This window comes from Heterodontus francisci, chromosome 35, assembly GCF_036365525.1.
Source record: "Heterodontus francisci isolate sHetFra1 chromosome 35, sHetFra1.hap1, whole genome shotgun sequence".
Taxonomy (NCBI): Eukaryota; Metazoa; Chordata; class Chondrichthyes; order Heterodontiformes; family Heterodontidae; genus Heterodontus; species Heterodontus francisci.
The window spans coordinates 55,548,097-55,567,485 of record NC_090405.1 but is presented as its reverse complement, the minus strand read 5'-3'; the positions used below and the strand labels follow the sequence as shown (position 1 = coordinate 55,567,485).

General features: G+C 50.8%; 1 protein-coding gene across 5 annotated transcripts in view; it reads left to right on the top strand.

The window, feature by feature from the left end:
* The window catches only part of neo1a (neogenin 1a), a 217,661-nt gene that overhangs the window by 145,229 nt on the left and 53,043 nt on the right, over positions 1–19,389 (top strand). For all 5 annotated transcript variants that reach the window (XM_068015647.1, XM_068015645.1, XM_068015648.1 and 2 more), the window contains exons 9-15: positions 905–1,059; positions 11,617–11,765; positions 13,082–13,220; positions 13,355–13,404; positions 13,973–14,114; positions 16,102–16,212; positions 16,936–17,130. In XM_068015647.1, coding sequence (XP_067871748.1) covers positions 905–1,059; positions 11,617–11,765; positions 13,082–13,220; positions 13,355–13,404; positions 13,973–14,114; positions 16,102–16,212; positions 16,936–17,130 — 941 coding nt within the window. The remainder of the gene's footprint in view (positions 1–904; positions 1,060–11,616; positions 11,766–13,081; positions 13,221–13,354; positions 13,405–13,972; positions 14,115–16,101; positions 16,213–16,935; positions 17,131–19,389) is intronic.

The following is a 19,389-nucleotide window of genomic DNA, read 5'->3' as shown; positions in this document are numbered from 1 at the left end:
GTTGTTTCCGATGCCTAGGTCGATGCTGGGTGGTCCGTCCGGTTTCATTCTTTTTTATTGACTTTGTAGCAGTTATTTACAACTGAGTGGCTTGCTAGGTCATTTCAGAGGCCATTTCAGAGTCAACCACATTGTTGTGGATCTGGAGTCACATGTAGGCCAGACCAGGTAAGGACAGCAGATTTCCTTCCCTAAAGGACTATAGTGAACCAGATGGGTTTTTACAACAATCGACAATGGTTTCATGGCCATCATTGGACTAGCTTTTAATTCCAGATTTATTAATTAAATTCAAATTCCACCTTCTGCTGTGGTGGGATTCGAACCCATGTCCCCAGAGAAATACCCTGGGTCTCTGAGTTACTAGTCTAGTGACAATACCACTACGCCACCGCCTCCCCGATTTGTACCCAACCAAACTCAACATTAATTTTCTCACCCAGTATGTGGGAGAATATTTGGCCATGGAGGGCACCACAGCCTGACCCTATCCTTATCTCACGTTCACACACCACATTCCCCTGCGGGAATCACTAAATAGGAAATCCTGACTGATTTTATCATCCCTAGCCTAGGGACTTTGAGACTGATTGATTGTAATACCTCTGATCCTGTAAGACTCAGTCCCACACCGGCTAAGATCAGTTACTGACTGACCAGGAATGGAACCTGAATGGGACAGTGCCTCACCACTCAGTCACCTTTCCCATTCGGCCATTGAGGGAGCTACTCAGAAGTGATCTTGGTGCACTTGTCATTGTCCTAAACATAGTAAAGACAGCAGAGTTGGCCTTGTCCTCTGATCCCGAAAATGTGGGGAGCAGCGGGTAATGTAGAGGTAGGTTACCAGCTACAATTGGATTGGGTGAGTTGTACTGACAGACTGCTGTTGCATCTTTAATAGGGAACGTGTGGAAAATACAAGTCGACCTGGTGACCTGGAAGTGACAATTGGTGAGCTGATGCCAGATGTGAAATATGTGTTCCGAGTGGTTGCTCACAATAAACATGGAGCAGGACAGAGCTCTGCTCCTTTCAAAGTGGACACCCAACCTGAAGGTTAGTCCTTGTCTTCCAGCCTGACCTATCTACGTGTCTATCCCTGCACTCTGATCATCTGCGTATTTATGTTTCCTATGTACTGTAACTTGCATTTTACCAAGCAAACAACATGAGCACCTGGGTCCAATCCAGACGACTTTGGTATTACATTTTCTCTCTTGCCTTGAGCAGAGGCTACAATTCCACATGAGCTGATCGTCCTCTGGTACTTATCCAAGTAACCATTTCTTCCCATGTGAACCGAGTCAGCATGGGCAGAGTTTAATGTCAGTGCTGTGGGTCTCAGCATGGACCTGGAAACGGACAGCAATGCCGTTTGGGGCGGAAGCGGCCAGCTGAGTGCCATTATGTGGTGGCCGGCCAGTTAGCAAGATGAGGGCATAGGGCCTGGTCAGTCGTGCCAGGGGCAGGCAGTAGCGCGCTGATACAGCCATCAGCACAGTGGCGCAGTGGTTAGCACTGCAGCCTCACAGCTCCAGTGACCCGGGTTCAATTCTGGGTACTGCCTATGTGGAGTTTGCAAGTTCTCCCTGTGTCTGCGTGGGTTTCCTCTGGGTGCTCCGGTTTCCTCCCACATGCCAAAGACTTGCAGGTTGATAGGTACATTGGCCATTATAAATTGCCCCTAGTGTAGGTCGGTGGTAGGGAAATATAGGGACAGGTGGGGATGTGGTAGGAATATGGAATTAGTGCAGGATTAGTATAAATGGGTGGTTGATGGTCGGCACAGACTCGGTGGGCCGAAGGGCCTGTTTCAGTGCTGTATCTCTAAACTAAACCTGATGTGAGGGCAGGTGCTGGCGCCATTTTTAAACAGCAGCCAGATGTCTGTAGAGTCTGTGACCCTCCCAGATAGCCATGGGAGCAGCTGAGAGATCCAGACGTGGCCACTGAAGAGCTGTCCAACTCTATGCTGCCTCACTGAGTGACTGCCCCTCAGCTCCTCGGAGGCCACACTGAGTGACTGCCCCTCAGCTCCTCGGAGTGATTGCGATGGCCTCTTCTCCCCTTTCTGCAAAAGTTTCCAGTCGTGTGGCAGCTCCACAATGGCTGTCCTTCCATCTGGAACCTGAGGTGCCACCCCAGTGGTTGGGGATCTGATGGCCCGTGATCCCCTTGCATTGTACATTTAATTCACAAGGTAGCATTAAATTTCATTCAGTTGCATGTAAATGAGACTTAAGTATCTGTTTGACGATCACAATTGGCTTCCCACCACCTCCCTGCAGCACTGCCTCCCCACCACCTCCCTGCAGCACTGCCTCCCCACCGCCTCCCTGCGGCACTGCCTCCCCACCGCCTCCCTGCAGCACTGCCATCCCACCACCTTCCTGCAGCACTGCCATCCCACCACCTCCCTGCAGCACTGCCATCCCACCGCATCCCTGCAGCACTGCCATCCCACCGCCTCCCTGCAGCACTGCCATCCCACCACCTCCCTGCAGCACTGCCACCCCACCACCTCCCTGCAGCACTGCCACCGCGCTGCCTCCCCACTGCCAGCATAATGTGGCCCAGACCTCCTGGCATTGGTCTTCCAAAATTGTGCCTCCTGGGCCATTCTACTCCCCCAGTCCCGCCTCTCTTCCTGCTCCGTCAGCTGTCATTACATTCTGCCCTATGTGGCATCAGGCTGGTGTGGAAATAAGAATGACTAACACTGATGTCTTGACCTGATGTTCCTCTTAGCACAGAAGCAGGAAATCTCAACTAATTTATTTCATCCAGCGGTAGCTCTGGGTAACTGAGGCTGAAGACAGAATCCAACCGGTTTCCTGGCTCAGACCTGCTAACTGCCAAGGTCTGGGGATCGAAAATGCCTCCATTATGAGTTGTGTGACTCAGTACCACCCTTGGCACTGCCTGCTTTCATCCTAACCTTAACTTGACCCTTGGGATGCTTTGGGGAAATGTTACTTGCCCTGCGGCGACAGGTTGGGAGGTGGGATACCGAGAAAATAATGAGGAAACACGCCAGAATGCTCCCCGACTTTGTCCTGCTGCTAGGAAAGTTTCCCAGCGGAAGGGCTGGCTGCAGCTCAGTTGTCCACCGAATGGAGGTGAGCAGCCGATTTGAATAATTAAAGGTGATTTTCCCAGGCCACCAGCTTTTGACAGCAGTGGATTTGGGGATGCCGCTAGCTGTATGGAGGCAGCCTCCCTGTGGCTTCCCAGGGGAGGGGGGTGCTATAGTTACTGGAGGTTCCATGGCCCAAGGGCAGGGCTACCAGCAGCAAAGGCTGCCTCTGCGGCCCCATTGCTGCCACTGGAGGGGTTTCCCCTCCGCTCGCCAGTGCTGCCACTGGAGGGGTTTCTCCTCCGCTTGCCAGTGCTGCCACTGGAGGGGTTTCCTCGCTGCTCGCCAGTGCTGCCACTGGAGGGGTTTCTCCTCCGCTTGCCAATGCTGCCACTGGAGGGGTTTCTCCTCCGCTCGCCAGTGCTGCCACTGGAGGGGTTTCTCCTCCGCTCGCCAGTGCTGCCACTGGAGGGGTTTCTCCTCCGCTCGCCAGTGCTGCCACCGGAGGGGTTTCTCCTCCGCTTGCCAGTGCTGCCACTGGAGGGGTTTCTCCTCCGCTCACCAGTTCTGCCTGCTTGGCCCATCAAAAAAATAAAGTTATGCCCAACACCTCTGATTACGTACCCCTGGCTCCTCTCTCGGTGGTGCTGCAGAGCTGCCGGCCCTCTGATTGGACCGGCCGCATGGAAGACCTGCTGTTCTCTTTAATTAGCCACCTCTCCCACCTGCTGGTTCTTAATTACCTACTCCTGGCAATATCGCAGTGGAAGTCCCACCTCACGGGCATGTAGACCTTCGAGCCAGAAACTACATCGACGATGGGACCTGCACTGTTTTGGAAGAATCTTGCCCTGTGCTCACACTGTCTGTTGTACCCACACACACAGCAAGGAAATGGTTATTTTTGTTCTCCAACAAGAAACAGCATCAACATTTATTTGTATGGTTTTTAGAGCCAGTCATTTTGGTGTTCTAGGCAATCACTTGAGTCTGACAGGCTGAAGATGAGTGCCAGGAAACAGGGCAGCTTTTCCATGAGAGCCCCACCAGCTGTATATCACAGAGATTAGGATCAGGGCTAAGTGGCTGCAGACTCGGGTTGAACACACCCTCCCCGTTCCGCCTTCAGGATATGAGTTCCCTGGAAACAAACTGTTTGCTGTCACCTTCAAAGAAAGATTAAACAATTCTGTATTCCATGGTTAAATTCATAGCAATTCATTTAATTCTGGATTCCATTGCTTAAAAACAGAAAATGCTGGAATCACTGCAGTGCAGTCAGCATCTGAAAAAGAAAAGCCAAGGTTTTGGGGTGAAAGGTTTTGTTAAAAATCACCTGAGTTTTAATAAAGGATCTTTAGCTGAAGGAGCGCAAGACTTGCTTTCAGTTCTCAGAAATGATTCTTTTATAATTTTACATTTTTGGAATTATCTGAAGGCAGGCAATTGAGCACAGAACAGAGATATCCAGCCTTCAGCCCATTCTGACTTACAAAGTCTGTTTTATCTGGACTTATATTCTTCTTTGTTGGCTTCTTTCAATTTAGTGGTCCCTGAAGTTCCATGGTGCACACCTCAGGCCCACAAAGGTTTGCTCCTAAATAGAAGGAAACCCCATTGATTAAAAAGGCCCTTCACACATTCAAGATGTTTCAAAGGACTTCACTCCTAATGAATTACTTATCAGTATTGTTATGTAGGCAGCACTCCCTCAGTACTGACCCTCTGACAGTGCAGCACTCCCTCAGTACTGACCCTCCGACAGTGCAGCGCTCCCTCAGTACTGACCCTCCGACAGTGCAGCGCTCCGTCAGTACTGACCCTCCGACAGTGCAGCACTCCCTCAGTACTGACCCTCCGACAGTGCAGCACTCCCTCAGTACTGACCCTCTGACAGTGCAGCTCTCCCTCAGTACTGACTCTGACAGTGCAGCACTCCCTCAGTACTGACCCTCTGACAGTGCAGCTCTCCCTCAGTACTGACCCTCTGACAGTGCAGCTCTCCCTCAGTACTGACCCTCTGACAGTGCAGCACTCCCTCAGTACTGACCCTCCGACAGTGCGGCACTCCCTCAGTACTGACCCTCCGACAGTGCAGCGCTCCCTCAGTACTGACCCTCCGACAGTGCAGCGCTCCCTCAGTACTGACCCTCTGACAGTGCAGCTCTCCCTCAGTACTGACCCTCCGACAGTGCAGCGCTCCCTCAATACTGACCCTCCGACAGTGCAGCACTCCCTCAGTACTGACCCTCCGACAGTGCAGCGCTCCCTCAGTACTGACCCTGTGACAGTGCAGCGCTCCCTCAGTACTGACCCTGTGACAGTGCAGCTCTCCCTCAGTACTGACCCTCTGACAGTGCAGAACTCCCTCAGTACTGACCCTGTGACAGTGCAGCACTCCCTCAGTACTGACCCTGTGACAGTGCAGCACTCCCTCAGTACTGACCCTCTGACAGTGCAGCGCTCCCTCAGTACTGACCCTCTGACAGTGCAGCTCTCCCTCAGTACTGACCCTCCGACAGTGCAGCGCTCCCTCAGTACTGACCCTCCGACAGTGCGGCACTCTATCAGTACTGACCCTCCGACAGTGCAGCGCTCCCTCAGTACTGACCCTGTGACAGTGCAGCTCTCCCTCAGTACTGACCCTCTGACAGTGCAGCTCTCCCTCAGTACTGACCCTCTGACAGTGCAGAACTCCCACAGTACTAACCCTGTGACAGTGCAGCACTCCCTCAGTACTGACCCTCTGACAGTGCAGCGCTTCCTCAGTACTGACCCTCTGACAGTGCAGCTCTCCCTCAATACTGACCCTCCGACAGTGCGGCACTCCCTCAGTACTGACCCTCCGACAGTGCAGCGCTCCCTCAGTACTGACCCTGTGACAGTGCAGCTCTCCCTCAGTACTGACCCTCTGACAGTGCAGCTCTCCCTCAGTACTGACCCTCTGACAGTGCAGAACTCCCACAGTACTGACCCTGTGACAGTGCAGCACTCCCTCAGTACTGACCCTGTGACAGTGCAGCACTCCCTCAGTACTGACCCTCTGACAGTGCAGCGCTTCCTCAGTACTGACCCTCTGACAGTGCAACTCTCCCTCAGTACTGACCCTCCGACAGTGCAGCACTCCCTCAGTACTGACCCTCTGACAGTGCAGCGCTCCCTCAGTACTGACCCTCTGACAGTGCAGCTCCCCCTCAGTACTGACCCTCCGACAGTGCAGCACTCCCTCAGTACTGTCCCTCTGACAGTGCAGCACTGGCCTCGAGTGTCAACCTAAATTATGCAAGGCTCGTACCCCCCCCTTTCTGGCTCAAAAGTGAGAGTGCAACCATGGAGCCAAGCTGACACCTATGGAACAATGCAAAGTTATAATAAGAATAAATCAGTGAAACATAATTCTGATTCTATGGCATGACTTATAAACAGGAAGCACTTGTAAAGATTTTGTGCTATTGAAAAGAAGAACTGAGCACAGTCAGATGGAGCATTAAATACTGAGATAACCTGAATGAAAACAACCAGACGATGAAAGAAGAAAAATAACAAATCTGGGCTCCCTCAGTAAACAACCCACTGAGTAAATGCACTGTGTGTTGTAGCACTGACCCAGACTGATCAGAATACCCCTGGCCTGAATTGAAATCGCCAGCGTTGTCTTGGGTAGCCTTCGAAGCACCAGATTGACCGCGATAAGCTTGGGCTAGTGAAGGAGAAAGCCAACCAAGGCTCCTTTTGACTGCTGTTCAACGAGCCCTGCTGGAACGTACCTGTGTTTACGTTGGATAAGCACAAGGTGGTCTCAGCTACCATGCCCCCCACCCCGACCCCCGCTAGCACTCTGTTTGACCTTTAATATTAAGAATAGCTGTGTTAGTGAGATGCTAGGGATAGCCAGCGCTCGTGAGTGTCTTGGGGAGGAGAGAGAGAGAATTCCAGAGTGCATAGGATTAGCTTTATTGTTCACAGTAGCTGCGCTGGGTTGGACAGGGTGACAGCTTCCATTACCAGCATGCCAGGGGTGTAGCAGTTATCTGTTTCCCTGTTTAGAATGTGAAGGTGCGTGTAGGCATGCTCGGTCTTGTTGAGAGCTGTGACAAGCCTGCAGGTGTGTTTACCACCTGTGTTGGCATGCAGCAGCTGGGTGGGATGTGGATTGGTGTTGCAGAACTAATTGAAAGAAATGGATCATGACCGAATAAAGCAAACAACTGTCAGGCTTGTTAAAGTTGGTTTAATTTTTTTCTTGCACCAGTAAGCATCGTTAATTAAACATTTTCGCAGTTGTGTTCACTGCAGACAATCCATTTTGAGTGGTTGGATTTGGTAACGTTCCTTTGTGCACAGGGTATACTGAAGTGCATGTTGCAGCTTCACTGAGGTCGAGGCTCTGTCAGGCTGGCTCAGAGGCACTGATGATCTTTTTGATTGGCAGGGAGCCATATCTCATTGAGCCTTAAAAAAAAGCAATAAAACTGCTTTGGAAAATATTCTGTTGTTTCTGACAATTGCGATCTTGTGATAGCCTAGATGGGGCCGTTGGGTTTACACACTAACCCAGTGATGTTCTGTAGACATACCTGAAAAGATCAAGAATAACACCTAATGCCCAGGCAAAGAGCAAGGATCAGAAACATGTCTTTAGCCCCAAAAAGCCTGTCCCTTTTGGACAGATCTAGATACACCTACCCACCTTCTCATCATATTCCTCAATCTCACTGACCCAACTTCCATCATTCCCCACATCCCAGTACCCACCTCTTCACCTTACCTGCCTTCACCCTACCAACTGTCTGGGCCCTAACCTCCACCTCTCTACCTCTCTCTCCTTTAAGATGTTCCTCAAAACCTACCTCTGACCAAGGTTTTGACCACCTGTACATCTCCTCATGTAGCTTGGTGTCAAATTTTGTCTGATAATGCTTCTGTGAAATGCCATGGAATATTTTGCAACGTTAAAGGTTATAGATAAATACAAGTTGTTGCTTAGAAATAATTGGGATGCAGAGATTTTCTTTTGATCCATTACAGAGCAAGATATCTGGTAGATGGGAGTGTGCAATTCAAGACAGAAACAGATCAGCCATGATCTTATTAAATGGCAGAGTAGGCTTGAATGGTTGATTGGCCTACTTCTGTTCCTAATTCCTATGGTCGTATGGTGATACATACTGGTTTAACATTGCAGGGGCATCATTTCTCCACAAGTCAATTGATAATTCAGCAGCTGTTACACTTGCTGTCTAAGTTCCTGATCAACATTTTCAATGGTTGGCTCCAGTACTAGTGTCGCTCCATATGACGAATGTTCACCAGTTCTATAAATCTTTCTGCAAGGTGGTAATGAAGGTGATCTACATTTTTATAGGTTATGCAATTTTTTTTTGACAAGTTCTCAATATTACCAACGAAAGTTTTCTCCCTGAGCTTCCTTCCTTTCTCTCAAGGCACTGCCTCAATGATGACCATGTTCACATGGTCAGCTGTCCCCTGCGCCTCACTCGATTGGCCATTTTTCAGATGTGAGCTGAATTGTGAGCGTAGGTGGGGGCAGGGCGACGCTAGCTCAGGTACCAATTCTGTCCTCACAATGTCCACCAGTGCACTTCCCAGCCATAGGCCCACTGATTATTGCTTCCCCTGCTTTGGTATAGTGATCAAGGACAGGATACATTACTGAATCTTTCCCCCTCCTCATGGCAGGGGCACTGAGGCCAATTGTGATGCGCTAACCGCCTTCGCAACACAGGCTTGCTATCAAAGCAGGACTTTCTGTGGCTTACCTGTGAAGCTCAAGGACCATCAGGGGAGTTTGGATAACACTGGCTTCATTATCCTGCACATCTGTTGTGAGACTGGATTCTTCAACATTTTGCTGTACACTTGTTACACAATCCATTAGTGCTCTGTGAGATTACATTACTGTTCTTCTATTACATGCAGCTCCAGTATATTTATATTTATGTTATAAAAATCTTACAGTTCCTTTCATCTATTTTTCATAATAAATTCCTGCGTCCACATTTATATTGGGAACTGTCTATGTAAACTTGTCACACCGTAGTCACAGCCTCTGCCAACAGTGGCAGTAGAATGTAATTACAATGTGACAAGTTTTTATAGTTAATGTTTCATTTTTCAGGCATGGGATTCCCTGTTTTACCATCCCTTCCACATTGATCCTGTGAAATCACTAAGGCTTAGAATCCTTGATCAGAAGTATCTTCTAATTATCACTCCCTTTTAACTATCTTCCCTCCCCTGCAGTATTGTTTCACTGTTCTTCCTGCTTCACTTCACTGGCACCCAGCACTTGACATGAACAAGAGCTGATTGCTCACATGCACTGGCTGCTTGTAAAATACCGATACAGCCTACTTGAATCACTTGATTTTTTTTTAATTCATTCATGGGATGTGGACGTTGCTGGCATTTATTGCCCATCCCTAATTGCCCTTGAGAAGGTGGTGGTGAAATGCCTTCTTGAACCGCTGCAGTCCATGTGGGGTAGGTACACCCACAGTGCTGTTAGGAAGGGAGTTCCAGGATTTTGACCCAGCGACAGTGAAGGAACGGTAATATAGTTCCAAGTCAGGATGGTGTGTGACTTGGAGGGGAACTTGCAGGTGGTGATGTTCCCATGTATTTGCTGCCCTTGTCCTTCTAGTTGGTAGAGGTCGCGGGTTTGGAAGGTGCTGTCTAAGGAGCCTTGGTGAGTTGCTGCAGTGCATCTTGTAGATGGTACACACTGCTGCCACTGTGCGTCGGTGGTGGAGGGAGTGAATGTTTGTAGATGGGGTGCCAATCAAGCCGGCTGCTTTGTCCTGGATGGTGTTGAGCTTCTTGAGTGTTGTTGGAGCTGCACCCATCCAGGCAAGTGGAGAGTATTCCATCGCACCCCTGCCTTGTAGATGGTGGGCAGGCTTTGGGGAGTCAGGAGGTGAGCTACTTGCCTCAGGATTCCCAGCCTCTGACCTGCTGTTGTAGCCACGGTATTTATATGGCTACTCCAGTTCAGTTTCTGGTCAATGGTAGCCCCTGGAATGTTGATAGTGGGGGATTCAGCGATGGTAATGCCGTTGAATGTCATGGGGAGATGGTTAGATTCTCTCTTGTTGGAGATGGTCATTGCCTGGCACATGTGTGGCGCGAATGTTACTTGCCACTTATCAGCCCAAGCCTGGATATTGTCCAGGTCTTGCTGCATTTCTACACTGACTGCTTCGGTATCTGAGGAGTCACGAATGGTGCTGAACATTGTGCAATCATCAGCGAACATCCCCACTTCTGATCTTATGATTGAAGGAAGGTCATTGATGAAGCAGCTGAAGATGGTTGGGCCTAGGACACTACCCTGAGGATCACCTGCAGTGATGTCCTGGGGCTCAGATGATTGACCTCCAACAACCACAACCATCTTCCTTTGCGCTAGGTATGACTCCAGCCAGCGGAGGCTTTTCCCCTGATTCCCATTGACCTCAGTTTTGCTAGGGCTCCTTGATGCCATACTCGGTCAAATGCTGCCTTGATGTCAAGGGCACTCACTCTCACTTCACCTCTTGAGTTCAGCTCTTTTGTCCATGTTTGAACCAAGGCTGTAATGAGGTCAGGAGCTGAGTGGCCCTGGCAGAACCCAAACTGAGCGTCACTGAGCAGGTTATTGCTAAGCAACTGCCGCTTGATGGCACTGTTGATGACATCTTCCATCACTTTACTGATGATTGAGAGTAGGCTGATGGGGCGGTAGTTGGCCGGGTTGGACTTGTTCTGCTTTTTGTATACAGACATACCTGGGCAATTTTCCACATTGCTGGGGAGATGCCAGTGTTGTAGTTGTACTGGAACAGCTTGGCTAGGTCGATGCTGGGTGGTCCATCCGGTTTCATTCTTTTTTATTGACTTTGTAGCGGTTAGATACAACTGAGTGGCTTGCTAGGCCATTTCAAAGGGCATGCAAGAGTCAACCACATTGCTGTGGGTCTGGAGTCACATGTAGGCCAGACCAGGTAAGGACAGCAGATTTCCTTCCCTAAAGGACATTAGTGAACCAGATGGATTTTTACAACAATTGACAATGGTTTCATGGCCATCATTGGACTAGCTTTTAATTCCAGATTTATTAATTGAATTCAAATTTCACCTTCTGCTGTGGTGGGATTTGAACCCATGTCCCCAGAGGAATACCCTGGATCTCTGGGTTACTAGTCCAATGACAATACCACTACGCCACCGCCTCTCCTGAGTGAATGCATAGTCGCTTGCTTGTTCATTCTTTCACTCGCTCACTCACTCGCACTAAGACAGTAGTGACTGTATAATGAGGTACTGCTAGATCTTACCTGAGCGTTTAGTGCATGGTTAGTGCACCTGCCAATTGCAAATATGTAAAATTTTGGAATATTTCACAATTGCCAAAGCTCTCTTTGAAAGGAATGGAAGCGGTACTGAAGAGTGGTTTGGTTTTGTGTGCAGTCTGACTTCACCCCACATGAATTCACAGTTGTTGAAATCTGCAAACAAGCGTTCTCTTTGTTTTTCAGTGCAAGTGCCAGGACCAGCTCAAAATCTGGTTGCACAAGCAAACTCGCCGACCTCGATCACAGTCATGTGGCAGGAGCCTCACTCAGACAATGGGCCGATTGCAAACTACAAACTCTATTACATGGAGAATGGGGCAGGAAGTGAACAGGTGAGGAAGGCATCCAGAATATTTGCTGTGATTGAGAACTCGGGTGGGACCATCAGCGTCGGGAAGACCAGGAAATTTAGATAGTAGTGGTTAGGTGGCACCAAGATTGGGTGAAAGAGGGGTAAGTTTCTGTAGGTTATGGCAAAGAGTGAGTTACGGTAGGAGATGGAGCAGTGAGTCTTGGTTTCATGACCAAGAGGATGCAGGGAGGAGAACGAGTATGTAGGTGAGAGATTTGGAGCCTATGAGGAAGGGGAGACTGAGGGGCTGGTGCTTGGAGATGCCAATGAAAACCTAGGTGTGTGTGACTGAACTGCTGGAATTGTTTTCCTTCAGGGGAGTTAAGGTTAGTACACGGAGGCTTGTGTTAGAATAATTGAATCCAGGCATTTTCACCCATTCTACTAAAAGCCGTGTTTCGGATACACCCCTGCACAGGATGATGTCTGTCTCTGGTTCTGTAACTGTTTAAGAACTCATGATCTTTATACCCATTTGTCTAACTACAGAAACATGACACTAACCTGCAACAGTCACTCTACCCTGTAATACTGATGTGAAGTGTCCCTGCTCCGTGCAGCCCTTTACTGACCAGTGATTAATGGCATGCAGTGAGTTTACACAGGTACTTGTGCAGAATGGCACAAGTGCTGCTGCTAATATGAAGAATACTAATACTCAGAATGCTAATGGTTGGGAACAGTGGATGTGAGATGGGGAAGTTAAGGAGCTGGAAGGTTGAGCTCTGTTGGACCCAATGACCTTCCCTCCTCTGCATTTCTGTTCTGTACTGTTCTTGTGGCCCACAGGTCATTGAGAATGGGAAGGTTGTGTGAGAGGAGCAGCACATGTCAAAAAGTGGATTTGGTTACAAAGTGGCACCAGTTTTTTATTCAAAGGTGATCGATCTGAAATGTTAACTCTGTTTCACTCTCCACAGATGCTGCCAGACCTGCTGAATATTTCCAGTATTTTCTTTTCTTATGCCAGTTTTTTACAGCTGTTTTCACCATCAGTGGCTCTTGAATCATGCATTGAGTAGGAAGCCCCCAGCATCAATCCTGGGCCTGGGTTGTCTTCGTTGATCTTACCTCTTCTATTTCCTCGCTTCATCATTGAAAGGTGCTGAGCCTTGCTGGTCTCCAGAATGACAACTATCTGTACCTACAGAGAACCTTTTAATGTAATAAAGAGTCTTTCAGACCAGACTGCTCTGGGCAGTGCTTTAACCTCTTGGGCTGCTGGGGAGAGTTTATCACAAGTACTTAATAGAAACTTGGACCAGTTTCTGAATCCCCTCCTGATTTTCCCTGCAGGATGTGGATGTTGGGAGTCTTTCCTACACCATGAACGGACTGAAGAAGTTCACCGAGTACAGCTTCAGGGTTGTGGCATACAATAAGCATGGGCCTGGTGTCTCCACCGAGGAGGTGGTAGCTACAACCTATTCTGGTGGTGAGTAAAAACATGCTGGTGGCATCTGCAGGTTTGAGTTTCTGACATGTTTTCCCCTTGCTGTTGAATGTGTGACAAGTTGTGTATAAAATCTGCTCTTACCCTGTGACTAATGTCCCTGTTGTGTGTTTCAGTCCCCAGTGCACCTCCACAGAATGTCACGCTGGAAGTTCGCAATTCCAAGGTCAGTGCTTTTAGCCACAGGAACAGGAGGAGGCTGTTCAGCTCAAGACTGTTTTGCCATTCAGTTAGATCATGACTGATCTGTACCTTAACTCCGTCTGTCTGCCTTGGATCCATAACCGTTAATACCCTTACCCAATAAAAGTCTATCAATGTCAGTTTTGAAATTTTCATTTGACCCCTCGCCTCTGCATCCTTTTGGAGCGAGACAGTTCCAGATTTCCAAGACCTTTTGTGTCAAGAAGTGCTTCCTGACATCACCCCTGAACGGCCTGGCGCTAATTTTAATGTTATCCCCTTGTTCTAGATTCTCCCACCAGAAGAAATAGTTTTTATTTACTCTTTCAAATCCATTAAGCATCTGAGATATCTCAATTAGATCACTCCTTAATCTTCTAAACTTGAGGGAATGTAAGCCTAATTGGAATATAAATCTAAGCTATGCAACCTGTCCTCATAATTTAACCCTCTGAGTGCCATCATTGTTGCGTTTGATAGCTGAGGTGGTGTGATTGTTGTGTTTGGTACGTGTGGTGGTGCTGTATGTCTTCTGTGTTTCCTTTTCCCAGAGCATTGTGGTACACTGGCAGCCACCTCCTCCAGGGACCCACAATGGTGTGATCACCGGTTACAATATTCGATACAAGAAAGGAGGTCGCCGTGGGGAGACGGACACAACTGGAGGGAATCAGCTTTCTCAGATAATAGATGGTGAGTCAGTCTAGCTCTTCAAACATAACAAACTTCCTGAGGTTACTTTGCACAGGTGAAAGAATGGTGATTCTCAGGTGTGTTGTCTTTAATGTGTCCTGGTAAGCCTACCTTTCCCAATCACTCAGTGGTTTAATCTAGAGAATGGATTGACTCATGTGCACCAGTAAAGGCCTCTTTCCTTACCTCTGCGCCCATCCTTTTCCCCTCCCCCAACCACCATTACCATCCACTCAACTCGGGGAAGTGATAGGGTTGCTACAATTGTCCTCAGTATCTTGGCCTAGGTGAGGAAAGATTTGAGTTCCCAGTTCTGATGACTATCCAGCTGGAAAGTATGGATAAGACAGGGTTGGATCAGGCTGAACTGTGGTGTTCTCATGGTTGATACTGGCTGTCAAAGCTCGCATGTATCTGGCTCTGGGCTGGGGTTTGTGCAGAGTAAATTGAATAACACCAGACAAGAGAGCAGGTATTTCTTTAGTTCATTGAGGGCCTCCAGTGGCAACAATGTGATGCTACAGTCCTTCAACTAATGTGCCCTCATGAAATACATATTTCCATATAAACCCCAAATCCGTTTGAAGTGTGGGCTGGTGATGAGGTTTGGAGTGATTTGGGGTTGTGTTTTGAGTGTGCAGTGGGTTTTGAGTGGGTGTGGGGTTTGGGGTGGGTTTAGGTTGTGGGTTAGGGGTATAGGGTGCGTTTGTATTGATTTTGGTTACCAGGTGTAGGGTGAGTAAGGGGTGGGTTTGTGGTGTGGGGTGGACTTGGGGTGTGGGGTGGATTTAGGCTGCAGGGTGGATGTGAGGTATTTAGGGATTGGGGTGTGGGGTGGGTTTGGTGTGTTTGAGATGGGTTTTGGGGTGAGTTCAGGGTGTGGGGTGGGTTTGTGTTGCGGGGCAGGTATGGCATAGATGTGGGGTGTTTAGGCTGGGTTTAGGGTTTGGTGCAGGGTGGGTTTGAGATGTTTGGAATGGGTTTGGAGTGAGTTTAGGGTTTTGGATGGGTTTGGGGTTTGTTTAGGAGGTGGGGTGCGATGTGGCTGGGTTTTTGGTATTTGGGGTGTGTTTGTGGGGTGGAGTTTGGGTTGTGCAATGGATGTGGGGTGTTTGGAGTGGGTTTAGCGGTGGGGTGCGGAGTGGGTTTGGGTTACGAGGTGGGTTTAGGATGTTTGGGGTGGGTTTAGGGGACATGGGGTGTTTTTAGGGGATGGGGTGGGTTTAGGGGATGGGGTGAGTTCAGGATGTTTGGGGTGGTTTTAGGGGGGTGGGTGTTTTTAGGGGATGGGGTGTTTTTAGGGCATGGGGTGTTTCTGGGGATAGGGTGGGTTTAGGGGATGGGATGGGTTCAGGATGTTTGGGGTGGGTTTAGGGGGGATGGGATGTTTTTAGGGCATGGGGTGTTTTTAGGGGATAGGGTGGGTTTAGGGGATGGGATGGGTTCAGGATGTTTGGGGTGGGTTTAGGGGGGATGGGGTGTTTTTAGGGCATGGGGTGTTTTTAGGGGCTAGGGTGGGTTTAGGGGATGGGATGGATTCAGGATGTTTGGGGTGGGTTTAGGGGATGGGATGTGGAGTGTTTTTGGGTTTTATTTGCTGCAGACATTCTGTAATGGGCCATATTTGCTGCGGCTTTGATATGATTTGGTTTTAGATTGAGCCTCCTTCCCTCCTTCCCCTACTTTGTTCAGTCTGAGGGACACTGTCATGTTGGTCAGTCTGTGATCAGCATTATTAGTTGTGAGCTTAAGCATCCACACAGCATGCAGGGACTGATCTAATGATTTCCCAACTCGCGCAGAAAAACTGAGTTGTCAAAGAGTCAAACCACATTGTTCGAGCTTGGATTGATTTCTCTAATTATAAAGCTCCTGATGCCCTCTGCTGTCTGTGTCTGGGACTCTGGGGAGGCTGTTTGTGGGTCACATTGAAACAGCCTGAGGGGAACTCGAATATACCCAGTTTTACCTCTGTGTTGTGTTGCAGGACTGGAGCGGAACACTGAGTACAGCTTCAGAGTCTCTGCCATTACAGTAAATGGCACAGGGCCATCCTCTGACTGGGTATCTGCTGAAACCTTTGAAAGTGATCTAGATGGTAAGGATCATAATTAAAATAGAATGGAATGAAAATGGTTACCATATCTTTTCAGATGTAAGTCTTCATGTCTGTGTCTAATGTAATCTTAAAACACTTAAATCTGCTACTACCCCCAGATTCATTGTGTTATCCAGAAAGCTAAACTTCTGAGAGGGATATTGGTGCTGGGGGATGGAACCTCTTGCCATTTCAGGCACCTAGTGTCTGGATCAAACGCTCCCTGCACAGGTATAGCACGGGTTAGATACAGAGTAAAGCTCCCTCTACACTGCCCTCATCAAATACTCCAATTTTTGAAAAAGGTAGTTCAGTAAGGGTGATTAGAGCATGTTAGATTGCCATCTAGACTCATGCTACCTTTGGTCTCTGGTCAGACTTGAGTTTTGTGCACAGAGACCTAGATTTATACACTGGGCAGGACCACAGTGCTGTCTGTGTTCCTCTGCTCACACACACTTGTAGACAATCTCCATTAGTCAGTGACATCATTTCTTGCTCTTCCTTACATTTCTGCCTCACATTCTGTGTCTTACCATATGTCTGTATGATCGTTTCTCTGTGTATTTCTATCTATATACACCTATCTATCTCTGCACGTCCAGCATTTTCTGTTTCCCTCTCTCTCACACATATACTTATAGCACTAGATGGGTAGTTCTCTCCTGTCTGATTACTGTGTTTTGTTATGTTGGGTTGTGATAATTGTTGTATATTTTACAGAATCCCGGGTCCCAGACAAGCCCAGCTCTCTCCATGTCCGACCTTTGATTAACAACATTGTTGTGAGCTGGACACCCCCCGAAAACCAGAACATTGTTGTGAGAGGTTATGCCATTGGCTATGGCATTGGCAGCCCTCATGCAGAAACCATTCGTGTCGACTATAAGCAACGCTATTACACCATTGAGAACCTGGGTGAGTGACAGGGCTGCTCCTGAGGCATTGCATGTGGTAAAGGCCTGCTCAGGTCAGGGAAAAAAAACCCGACCCTGACCGAGTCCTTCCATTTTTTCCCGTGCCCGACCTGACCTGAGCCCGACCCGACCACCGGAATGTTCACTTTACCTACCTTCCGATTCCAAATCCGTTTTTCACTTTTTCAGTTTATGCAGATAAACAACAAAAAATGTAATTGGACTTGAAAGGTTGTTTAAAAAGATGAAGATTGGAGCCACGAAGTCAGTGATTGTTTGGTCACGATTGGACGGGGTGAGGGCGATGGGACGGGGTGAGGGCGATGGGACGGGGTGAGGGCGATGGGACGGGGTGAGGGTGATGGAACGGGGTGAGGGCGATGGGACTGGGTGAGGGCGATGGGACGGGGTGAGGGCGAAGGGAGGCGGTGTGGGCGAAGGGACGGGGTGAGGGCGAAGGGACGGGGTGAGGGCGATGGCACGGGGTGAGGGACAAGGGAGGGGGTGAGGGACAAGGGAGGGGGTGAGGGACAAGGGACGGGGTGAGGGCGAAGGGAGGGGGTGAGGGACAAGGGACTGGGTGAGAGCGATGGGACGGGGTGAGGGGGAAGGGACGGGGTGAGGGGGAAAGGACGGGGTGAGGGGGAAGGGATGGGGTGAGGGACATGGGACGGGGTGAGGGGGAAGGAACTGGGTGAGGGGGAAAGGACGGGGTGAGGGGGAAGGGACGGGGTGAGGGCGATGGGACAGGGGTGAGGGCGAAGGGACGGGGTGAGGGCGAAGGGACGGGGTGAGGGCGATGGGACGGGGTGAGGGGGAAGGGACGGGGTGAGGGGGAAGGGACGGGGTGAGGGCGATGGCACGGGGTGAGGGCGAAGGGACGGGATGAGGGCGATGGGACGGGGTGAGGGCCAAGGGACGGGGTGAAGGGGAAGTGACGGGGTGAGGGACAAGGGACGGGGTGAGGGCGATGGGACGGGGTGAGGGCGATGGGACGGAGGGGGAAGGGACGGGGTGAGGGGGAAGGGACGGGGTGAGGGGGAAGGGACGGGGTGAGGGACAAGGGACGGGGTGAGGGGGAAGGGACGGGGTGAGGGGGAAGGGACGGGGTGAGGGGGAAGGGACGGGGTGAGGGGGAAAGGACGGGCTGAGGGCGATGGGACGGGGCTGAGGGCGATGGGACGGGGCTGAGGGCGATGGGACGGGGCTGAGGGGGATGGCACGGGGTGAGGGCGAAGGGACGGGGTGAGGGCGAAGGGACGGGGTGAGGGCGAAGGGAGGCGGTGAGGGCGAAGGGAGGCAGTGAGGGCGAAGGGAGGCTGTGAGGGCGAAGGGACGGGGTGAGGGCGAAGGGAGGCGGTGAGGGCGAAGGGACGGGGTGAGGGCGAAGGGAGGCGGTGAGGGCGATGGGACGGGGTGAGGGCGAAGGGAGGCGGTGAAGGCGATGGGACGGGGTGAGGGGGATGGGACGGGGTGAGGGGGATGGGACGGGGTGAGGGGGATGGGACGGGGTGAGGGGAAGGGACGGGGTGAGGGGGATGGGACGGGTTGAGGGCGATGGGACGGGGTGAGGGGGATGGGACGGGGTGAGGGGGAAGGGACGGGGTGAGGGGGAAAGGACGGGATGAGGGGGAAGGAACGGGATGAGGACGATGGGACGGGGTGAGACGGATGGGACGCGGTGAGGGCGATGGGGCGGGGTGAGGGGGAAGGGACGGGGTGAGGGGGAAGGGTCGGGGTGAGGGACAAGGGACGGGGTGAGGGGGAAGGGACGGGGTGAGGGCGATGGGACGGGGTAAGAGCGATGGGACGGGGTGAGGGGGATGGGACGGGGTGAGGGGGATGGGACGGGGTGAGGGGGAAAGGACGGGGTGAGGGGGAAGGGACGGGGTGAGGGGGAAAGGACAGGATGAGGGGGAAGGGACGGGTTGAGGGCGATGGGACGGGGCTGAGGGCGATGGGACGGGGCTGAGGGGGATGGCACGGGGTGAGGGTGAAGGGACGGGATGAGGGCAAAGGGAAGCGGTGAGGGCAAAGGGAAGCGGTGAGGGCGATGGGACGGGGTGAGGGCGATGGGACGGGGTGAGGGCGATGGGACGGGGTGAGGGCGATGGGACGGGGTGAGGGCGATGGTGAGGGCGAAGGGACGGGGCGAGGGCGAAGGGACGGGGCGAGGGTGATGTGACGGGGCGAGGGCGATGGGACGGGGCTGAGGGCGATGGAACGGGGCTGAGGGTGATGGGACGGGGCGAGGGCGATG